General features: G+C 41.8%; 1 protein-coding gene and 2 long non-coding RNA genes across 11 annotated transcripts in view; 2 read left to right on the top strand and 1 right to left on the bottom strand.

Moving 5' to 3' along the window:
• The window catches only part of LOC309702436, a 229237-nt gene that overhangs the window by 17984 nt on the left and 200560 nt on the right, over positions 1-10693 (bottom strand). The gene's annotated exons all lie outside the window — the stretch shown is intronic.
• The window catches only part of LOC309702456, a 224987-nt gene that overhangs the window by 16513 nt on the left and 197781 nt on the right, over positions 1-10693 (top strand). The gene's annotated exons all lie outside the window — the stretch shown is intronic.
• Positions 1-10693, top strand: part of LOC309702169 (protein NLRC3-like) — a 169338-nt gene that overhangs the window by 150917 nt on the left and 7728 nt on the right. For 3 of the 6 annotated variants that reach the window (XM_082526634.1, XM_082526633.1, XM_082526635.1), the window contains 4 exons: positions 570-743; positions 2885-3064; positions 5164-5337; positions 10392-10565. In XM_082526634.1, coding sequence (XP_082382760.1) covers positions 570-743; positions 2885-3064; positions 5164-5337; positions 10392-10565 — 702 coding nt within the window. The remainder of the gene's footprint in view (positions 1-569; positions 744-2884; positions 3065-5163; positions 5338-10391; positions 10566-10693) is intronic. The other 3 variants (XM_082526638.1, XM_082526636.1, XM_082526637.1) reach the window with 2 other exon arrangements.

Here is a 10693-nt window from a genome sequence, read left to right as displayed (position 1 = left end):
ATCTAACAGTCCGTCACTCGTCTCTCAATCTCCCGTTGGAGAGCCACGAGCTTCTCCCAGAGGTTATCGGTTTTGTGCTCAAAGAGCAAAGTCTGAAAACTCACGACCGCCATGAGCTTCTTCAAGATCTTATCCGTGCTGCGTTCAATGAGCCCATTTTGAGAAGTCACGACCCGTCCCATTGTTTCAGTCACAGCGGGCAGCCTTGTGGGGGTTTGAACAGCTGATTCTGCTTTCTTTAATCTTCAATAAGCCAGGGCCAAGCCAGCTCAGATCAGCAAGAACCCTTTGCTGCTGTGAATGTCCGTGCTGCTATATTTCAGGATCAGGCTCTAAATGTACAAATGGATCTGAGAAGATTTCCAATCATGTTTCTATTAGATTTACAGTTTGTTTTCATGTCTTCTGACTCAGATGGTGGAGCAGGTGGAGCTTACAAGGAGTAAGTGCTGCTATAGAAGAAGAGTTGTGTTTTAATGAAGCTATTTAGTTAACCAATAATTGTATTGCATGCTGGCATTAAAAATGTTTCATTTGACTGATTTAATTGTTTGTTTGTTTTCTTCCAGACTGAGTGGCTGTAACCTCTCAGAGAGAAGCTGTGATGCTCTGTCCTCAGTTCTCAACTCCCAGTCCTCTAGTCTGAAAGAGCTGGACCTGAGTAACAATGACCTGTGGGATTCAGGAGTGAAACTTCTGTCTGCTGCACTGCAGAGTCCACATTGTACACTGGAAACTCTCAGGTCAGGATCCAAACATATCATTAAATGATATTATTGTACAAACAACCAAGCTTTATAGAATTGGCAGGTGAACTTTTCTTTATCTTTGGATTGCTTAGGAGATTCTTAATTACTGTCTGAAGATTTTTTTACAGTCACATATTTTGTTTTAATGGTCAAACAGAATTATTGTTCAGTTCAATGAGCAGGTAGCTGTGAGATTCATAATAATGAGGTATATTTGTATTAAAGATGACTAAACTTGAACAGTAGCTGTGAGTTACTTTGTTTACTCGTGTGTGCTGATGTTGTGAGTAATTTAAAGCTGAAGTAAACTTGTAATTAGTTTGATAGAGTTTCTGAAGTAAGTGTACTTGGAGACATTTATGTGTTTTCTAAAGTCCAGGAGCAGGAGGCTGTGTGTAGCATAGAGGAACCCAGACCTCAGCTTTGTCTCCTGGTTTCTGTTGCTGCTGTTAGTTTCCCCTCATCGTTCCCTTCATCAGTCTCCTCACTGTAACAAATCAAAGTGTTACTGTATAGATTCACGTCTGAATGTTGCCATGTGCTATTAAAACTGAAAGCGATGTTTCATACACCCACGTGGTTCAGTCACACAGTAACTGATGGTAAATAATGTTTGTGTTGAGCACATCGTACAGGTCAGCTGCTCCACACAGATCTCAGGTTTACATGCTGGAACAGTTTGTGATCATGAAGGATAAACCTCACTTCCTCTTTGTTTCATACAGATGTGACATGAACAGTAACACATTCATGAAATCCTTTTAGGAACACAAACACTATTGTAGCTGGAGAATATATTTGAATGTAGGATAATGTAGGGGATCAGAAACAACAGTAATAACTAACCACCACCTCACCATTTGGGTTGGTAGCTGCATGTTGATTGATGAAGTCATTTTCTTCTTCCTCCATTTCTACCTTATTAACATCAGATTAAAAGCTGCACAGAGACAGGCCCTGGAGATGTTTAGCCTAGCTTAGTACAAGGACTGGACATGGGGGAAACGGCTCTCATCACTGGATCAAACCATGAAAACAAATCTGAAGTAAAGTTTTGTTGAAGTGAACTGTGGTGGTGCCCAATGTTCCCTCTAAGCTGCGCTCGTGCAACTGCGCGCTGCTGGCACGTCTCTGCACACAGAAAATCTGTGTTGCACACAAGAAAAAAATCAAATCTCAATTGAAATTAAAATTAAATCTTCAACAATTCTGTTCTGCAGTGTGAGTCAGTGACTGGCAGCTCCCATATGGGATTAGAACGATGCCAATATGCTCATGTTTTTACTATGTTTGTCTTGTAAGAAGATGTAAGAAGATCACATGGTGCTTTTTATTATTGTGTTGGTTTGTTTCCTGTCTCTTGGATGGAGCCCAGCTGTGCGTGGCCCCTGGGCCTGTGGTCAGAGTGTGTGCTGGATAATCCGGCCCAGGATGAGGCCAAACTGACATGGGATGAAATGTCTGTCACATAATTGAGCTTAGTGTAGTTTCATTTCTGCACAATTTAAAAACAACCAAAACTTTGTTCTGTCTTTTCTGTTATACTGTAGACTTTCTTTGATACTGTGTCCAAAAGGAGCAGCTTTTACTTTGAAGGGGAGCCGTCTCTGTTTCCTCTTCAGGTTGGATGATGGAAGCAAATGAGTGTGTGATGTTCTTTCAGTGTTGCACTTTGTAGACGCTCCCTGAGCACTGGTCTCACAGCCAGCTGCACATAGAGACCAGTGTTGTTAGTCCAGGTCAGAAGATGACTTGATGGAATGAAAATGAGCTTGTAGTTTGTCTGCTTTAATAATGTGACTGGAAAAAGGTGTTGGACTTCAAATATGTCCATTTCTTTCACACTTCACCTTTAAAAGTGAAGCCTTGTTGTTCCTGGAAGGAAAAACACGACTTTTTCAAGTCTTTGTCCTGTTTTTATGATAAATGTACGACTTTAATGTGAAACATTCAGAGTTTTTTCTCTTGTTGTGTTTGTTTGAAGCTGCTTCCTGTTGGCTTCAGCTGTTTGGAGTTTCCATTTTCTAAACTTCTACATTCTGAACCTTCTTCAGCTCTGAACAGATGATGAAACACTGAATGATTTAGAGCTCACACTTTGTCTAATAAACTTACATCTTTCATTTTTTATTCAGATTGAAGGACTGTGATTTGTCAGAGATCAGCTGTGATTATCTGGCAGCAGCGCTGAAGTCCAACCCCTCGTATCCCAGAGTGCTGGACCTGAGTGTAGACTGCAACAACCTGCAGGATTCAGGAGTGAAGCAGCTGTGTGTTCTTCTGGAGAATCCACGATGTCGATTTGAAACTCTGAGGTCAGTCTCATGGTTTAGTTGTGCTGAGATGAATATGATGTGAAAGTTGTGCTGACACTGTGGATCAGTAGGCCCACACACCTCTATACAGGAAGTCTGGTTCTACTCTTTGTAGAACTTCTGATCCCTGATCCTCTGAGTCTGACTCAGTAGATAATGCAGAGTTCTGAGCTGATGTGGGTGAGAGGACTCAGGCAGCCTGACAGAGTTGATGTCCAGGTCTTCCCTGCTTGTCCTGATATACATAAACATGAGTATCCTTGCAGGTCAGATCTCATCAGTCACACCTGTTAGTGCAGCTCTCCTCTAGATTGTACTGCTTGTTAAACTAGGATGATTTTAGGAGCCTGGACCGCAGAGCTAAGGGAAGATATGACTTGGAAAGACTAAACCAACCTATTAGAGGTGTTCGCACTAACATAGATAAATACTCAGATTTACACCTTTAGTGTCTCACAAAGGGTTAAAAAGTGAATGTGCACAGAGAGGTTGGTGGTGAGACGGGCACTTCCAGCACTGTAGATGTGATCCAGCTCAGTGTTCATGGAAATAATCCGGAGAGCAGGATTCCTTGATGAATGTCACATCTTCTTAAAGTTATAATCCACAGGGAAAACTGTGAAACTGTCGATCTGATATCTACTCAGCCAATCGGGTGTTTACATGCCCTCCACTGATCTCCAGCCCCACCTTATTATCAGTTTCTCTCTTTTACATCTGAATTATCTTCACTTCACATTTCAGTCAGTCCAGATTTCATTAGCACGTTCACTTTAGCATAATCCATTTTAATCCAAACACCTTTCTCTTTAAACTCTGTTTGTCAGTCACAGTATATCCAGTACAATCCTCTTTTTCACTGCGTCACACACATTCAGAGATCAGAGTGTCCTGTGTGTGCTCTCATTCACTCACACTCACTCTCTATGGCTGAAGTCTGTTTGTACACAGGCTAATCTGGGACTCTCCACCATTTGACCCTAGAAATAAAGAAGCTTCTTGGATGAGAGGTGAAAGGTGAAACGTCTTCAAAAAACTTAAAGAAGTCCAGATGCCTTTTTTTCTAAGCTCTTTAGATAACTGCGAACCTTCACAAACGCCTCATCAGTGGGACTCTCAGAGCTACCAGCCCTTTGCTACAATCACAAAGCTCTTCATTGAAATCAATGATATCAAAGCTGGAATCAAATGAGTCCAAGTCTTCTGCTGATTCAGCATCACATTCATCTTTGCTCCTTGTTCTGCATCCCCACCATGGACTTCATTCCTTTCAAAGCCAGCCTTGAGTGTCCTTTATTCAACCTATGCTCTGCTTTACTTTTAGACCTGATTTTAGCTGCTTTATCTTTCTTTCAACAAGTTTCTGTGCCTCAATCTTTTTCTTCTCTCCCTCATAACAAGACAGCTTCTTCTGACTGAGAACATGTTGGAGTGATTTACTAATCCAGGGCTGATTTTTGGGGAAAATACTTCCTGTTTCCAAAGTAATCCCCATTTTTCCCAGAATGAAATGTAAGTAGAAATAAATGATCTAAGTGAGAACATGAGCGTTTAAAAAGGCTCTTCTGAGGCTGCTGCCAGTGGTCAAAGCCTCCAACAAAGCTCTGTAAGTACATATGTGATCATAGCTTTAGCTTTTAAATGTTTATTCTAGTTAACACAGATCAGGTGGAACAACTCAAATAAAATATCAAAAATATTAAGTGGTCATCGGTACTCAGTTTGTTCAATACTGAATACAATGGAGCACAAATTGTCCACGTTTCTGAAATATTTCTGGGTGTAACTGTCACCAAAGTGCAATTTAGACCTGGCCTGTGGTTGTTATCTAAGTGATAATCATCAATTCTACTAAAACAAATACAAAATAAAGAAGTTTGACACATTTTGTTGATATCAAAAGCACACTGAACAATTCAGTGTTGTTTTACTGCTGTTCTCTCTTCACTTCTTCTCCTCTGATTCTCTCCACATGTTGCTCTGCATCAGTGCTCAGTTTCCTGACAAAACAAGATGAAATATTGCTAAATATAATAGTATCTCATTACACTTCGACATAAGTGTTTTATTTTTGTAATTGTTTATCTGTTATTTTTCAGACTGAGTCACTGTGACCTGTCAGAGAGAAGCTGTGAAGCTCTGGCCTCAGGTCTCAGCTCTCAGACCTCTAATCTGAGACAGCTGGACCTGAGTAACATTAACCTGAAGGATTCAGGCGTGAAGCTTCTGTCTGAAGGACTGAAGAGTCCACACTGTACACTGGAATCTCTCAGGTGAGATCAAGCATTTTTCTTTCATCAACTGACAGAATTAGCAGATTAATAATAAGTTAGTCCTCTAATAAGAGGAGAAGTGGAGGTGTTTTGGAGGGCAACGTACTCTTATGTTAACAAGACAGGAAGTAGTTCCTGGGAACTGCTTCCTTTGTTGTTGTCTAAGTAGAAACATGATGGTGAAACAGTGATGAGTTTGCAGAGGTGGATCCACAGCACACAACACAACAATGCTGTTGGGTGCTGAAAGCAGACTTCTCACAGATTCTGAGGCTGCAGGTTTCATCACTGTCCAACCAAAATTCACTGAACCAGCAGTAAATGAACGTCCAAAACTACCCTTCATGTTTAAAAAACAGATGATCAGGGGGATTTGTGTTTACATCTTTTTTGTGTGATCTGTTCACCTGCTGTTTCAGCTGTTTGGTGGTTGTTGAGATGGTTTTGTGAACTTTTAGCTGAGATTCTGATGTTTCTGTTGATACCACACATGTCTAATTACTTTGTACAGCATGAACGGCCATAACGAGGTTTTTAACAGTAAGAAAAGTTGTAAAACTTCAGAAAATATAGTTAAAAGTCCAAAACCTTCCACGTCTGGTGGCTTGTGGTAAGGAGCAGATCAAACGAGTAAAGAATTACGTTATAATTATAAATGGCTTCAACAGCACATTCAGGTCTGTGAGACTCATTCAGACACTGAGCCGTGGCTCTGTGCTACATGCACATATTTCTGCATCTCTGCCATTCAGACACACTTTATATATAGTTTATTTTATGTAGTATTCAATACTGAACTGTACATTTAGTCTTTTTAAAGGCAGCAAGTTTTATTCAGTGTTTTCATAAAAGCCTTATTTCTATCCATTTACTGCTATTAGGAAGAACACGTGAGGTTTAAGACCTGGACCAGTTTGAAACCTTTTGTCCTCCACAGTGGAAAATGGGTGGAAATAAAAATGGGTCTCACTTTAGCCAGCTCCTAATTTTATCAGTTCTACTCTCAGCGTCTCCTGTATATCTCCTGTATAAATGTTGCACTCAGCTTTGTGGTCTCCAATATCACTGAAATGCAGCCAGATGCTGCTCATTTTGCCTTTTCACTCTTTCCTGACACGCTTGCATTTCAGTACAGCTCCCATTTCTCTGTGTACTGGTCTCTACCACTACCCTTGCTGTCTATGGGACATGTCCTCTTTCACATAATGGTATGATCCCAGTCTGTCTCTTAAAGTGTTTGGCCACATGGTTTGCTCAGAATAACATCTCAGCCGTGCTCACATTGATTATCAGCAAGCCTGAAAATTCATCAATATTTGACATATGAAATTATCTCATGGGCTGGATTTGGCCCACGGGCCATATGTTTGACACCCCTGGTTTACACAGTTTGGTATTCAATGTACAAGTGAGTTAGCTCTCAGCTAACTAGCAGACAAGCTAACTGCTGGGACTGCGTCTTTCTAACAAGAGCGTCAGACACTCAGACTGGTTTCCTTTGTGGATGATGATGTGTTCTCACACTGATCCTTCATGCTGATGCTGCCATCCACCCACTGCTCCTGGATTCCTCATCATCATCTCCATCAGCCCTCACAATACTCCACCTTCTTCAGCTTCATGTTCAGCAGCCTGGATGGACAGTAATTCTTTCCATGGGTTATGGTGGGACATTGAGAGCTGAAGTCAAACAGCAGTGAGAATGAAAGACTGATTCATTTCTATTTAGTCTTGTGATGTGCAGCTTTGTTCAGAGCATTAAGGCCCAGCAAAGATCACTGAGGTCATAGAGTCCTGATGAAACCTGTGTGCTTATAGAAACTGAGACCAGATGAACCAGAATAGAAGGACATTAAAATGAAGTGTCAGCTACACAAAGGCAAAGCTATTCAGTTGTTGCTGTGAGTTATTTAAATGGAGGATGGAGTCAGACTTTAAGCTGCTGGACTCAGTCACTATATCCTGTTATCCTCATAGAACCTGGACACACAGACTCACCTGTGACACAGTGACACACAGTGTGGGCTACACACACATTAGAAAGTGGATCAGTCACACTTGTGCAATCATTTGTTGTGCTGGGAAACCATGAACACTGTGAATCACATTAATGGCTTTGTTACAGCAACATTCAATCATGAGTTCAAAAGTAGTGCATTGTGTACTTATTTTAATAGTACTGCAGTATGAGAAGTGCAACATTCAGTGTGCAGAAACAGATCAGGTGCTTTCTAACAGCAGTGTTCCCTTTAACACAGCAGCAGTTCAAATATTTCTGTCAGTCTGAGCTGAAACATGAATCTAATCAAATATCAAATCAAAGTTCTTTGCCTCTGCCAGGACGTTAACATTTGATCTAGTTTTTTACAAAGTTCCCTCAGCGTCCAGAGCCACCAACATACCTTTGATCAACAGCAAGTGAACATTTATAAATGTGTGTTTGCAGAACAGGAAGCAGCAGAACTATTGTTCTGTTATCAGGCAGCAGCACAAACGCTCATCAGCTCATTTACTGTGCAGCACTTTGAGTGTGTGAAGTGTGTGTTTGTGCTGGATTTCTTTTGGAGAATCTCAGTCAGAAACCAGACAAAGAAAAACTCTTTCAACAGTCCAGGTTGAGTTGACAACATGAACTGCATTTATCTTCCTCTGACTGACATGTTCTTCCTCCTCTGCACCGAGCCAGCTGCTAAGACTCACAAGCTCATTGACATTTTCTGATGATAAAGAAACTCTCTTCTTCTGCACAATATGAGCAGCAACAGAGAAGAAGCTTTCACAGGTACAGATGTTGCAGCTGTGGCCAAGTACATGTGCTGCATGTTGGAGCAGCACTCTAATGGACAGGCCTCTGTACTGATGGTGGGCTCTGCTCTGTATCCACCACACTGTTCTCAGCTGAGTCTTCCTCCTGTTCACACTCTGATGAAGCACCAACAGGGCCAACTTCTTCTCTGGTGGCTCGGATGTTGTTGCTTCCACAGGTTTCCCTCCAACAACCCTCTGTTCCTGCAGTGAGTTCAGTAAGATCTGGGTAAACACTTGAGCTCCTTGAATCTGGCTCCAGCAGCAGTTTTCACATATACAATGTTGGCATTTTGCTTGCGTGTCTTCAGGTCTGTTCTGAATGTAGACTTGAATTTGACCACGTAGGCGGGGTCATCATCTGAGCTCTCCATCACCTGAGAGAGATGACAAAACACAGAATCACAGAGCATGAAACCAACGTTTCTCCTCCCAGAAGTTCAGTCACAGACCTGCAACAGAAACAAGAAGATTCAAATGACGCAGAGCTTTCATTTACTTATATCCACAAACATGTCCTCTACATATTCATGCTGTATTTACACACACATACAGAGGCTGTTTGTCTCTCACACACAGACAGGACACTGAGAAATACATCATGTTTAATAGCAGCTCATGTGTTACATCTGTAACAGCTGGTTCATGTTGTAACACCGTGGCTTTCGTAGTCTCTCCTTTTTCTACAGCTCATGTGTTCTTCTTGTGATGCTGCGTCTTGAGGCTCATACATGCCGTCATTTGTTGATCCTAAGAACGTTCCTCAGACCGACTTCTTCAACAACAGATAACTTTAGTTGTATCAACACTGCCTCCTGGAACAGTTTAAAATGAACATGTCAAAGATCTGTACCTGTCTCCATGTTTCTGTCCCCGCCCCTTTCTCTCTGTCCTGGGTCATGTGAGCGCTGCAGTAGTATTAGGCCCACCCTCAATGCTCCCATTGGCTGAGACGCATAATGACGCCCATTTCAAGCCAGCACTGATCAACATCCCTCCTGTGACCCATGGCTTTTATATTCAGAGCCAGTGAGCACTTTCACAATAATCATGATTTTAAAAACTGTGATTAAAATAATTGCTGACGTTAATCAGTTAATGAGTTAACGAGATTATAACAGGTTAAGTTGCCCTAATAATTAGACTTTGGTGACAAACTGATGTGATATCCATGTTTCCTTTGTTGGACTGTGGGCGAGTGTCAGAACTGAATGTACTGAGTAACATGTAGAGTTTAAATATGTGTCAGTTCCAGTTTTAGAGCTCTAAAGTGCAGCTATCATGTTAGGAATATGTTAGGAATAGACAGGAACACTGAGCACACTGAGGTCAAATCTTTATTTTACCACTCGCTGCATTCTTGATGTTCATGAATTCAGCAGGTTCATGATTGTCTGCAGCATTAATCTCATATTTCCATTAAAAGTGTTGAATTTGACTGTTTGATGTTCTTTATGATCTCTGGCACCAGTTCATCTGTAGGCTGAGCTCAGTCCATCCATTTAGTGAAATGATGTTTAAAGGTCTCCTTGTTCTGTGAGCGTGCACAGATCCTGAAGCAGAAAGCCTGGGTTACAGAGAAATGATCATCACTGTGATGATGCTCATCATCTCTGACTGGGATTTGAGGTTTTGTCAAAGCAGCAAAGAAAGCCTGGCTATGTTGGACTGGGTGTGGAAGCAGCTCCCAGTTTGAGTTCAGGGGACAGACGCCCTCTCTACTTTGAAGATCAGCTTCAAACTTTCCTTTTTGATAAAGCTTATAGTTCGAGCTGGATCAGGTGACCCTGAACCATCCCTTAGTTATGCTGCTATAGGCTCAGGCTGTTGGTGGACTTCCCATGATGCTCTGCTTTCTTCTCCCCTCTTTTCACTCCTGATGCTTTTATATGTCACTACTGCATGTCCTTAACTTTTGTCTCTCTGTTTTGTTCTTGTCTCTCTGAGCTCATCTCTTCTCTTTCCCCTCACCCTGCAACCAGTCATGGTAGATGCTCCTCCTGGAGCCTGTTTTCACTGGGAGGATCTTTGTGTCAAAGGGAGTTCTTCTTCCCACCATCACCAAGTGTTGCTCACAGTGGAGGCGGTTACCTTACACTGTTAAACAGCTTCAGATGACTGTTGTTGTCTGTTGGGTATTGTCACTTATAAATAAAGTTACATTGAATGGATGTATGGATGGATAGATGTTATTGTGACAAAGAGAAAACAACTGTTGACAGATAGATTGTTGTTTTGTGTGTCTGCAGTCTGTCAGGCTGTCTGATCACAGAGGAAGGCTGTACTTCTCTGGCCTCAGCTCTGAGCTCCAACCCCTCCCATCTGAGAGAGCTGGACCTGAGCTACAATCATCCAGGTTACTCAGGAATGAAGCTGCTCTCGGCTGGACTGAAGGATCCAGGCTGGAGACTGGACACTCTCAGGTATGGAGAGAAAATCTGATAGAGGAGGAAGAGCTGGAAACATTTCCTGTGTCTTTCACTCACTTCCTGTTTGTTTCGGGCAGATGACACATGAACAATCACACATGCAGGAATATTTTCAGGGACAG

Source organism: Aulonocara stuartgranti (genome assembly GCF_965226115.1).
Source record: "Aulonocara stuartgranti genome assembly, chromosome: 3".
In the NCBI taxonomy this organism is placed as follows: Eukaryota; Metazoa; Chordata; class Actinopteri; order Cichliformes; family Cichlidae; genus Aulonocara; species Aulonocara stuartgranti.
This window is presented reverse-complemented; position numbering and strand designations above follow the sequence as displayed.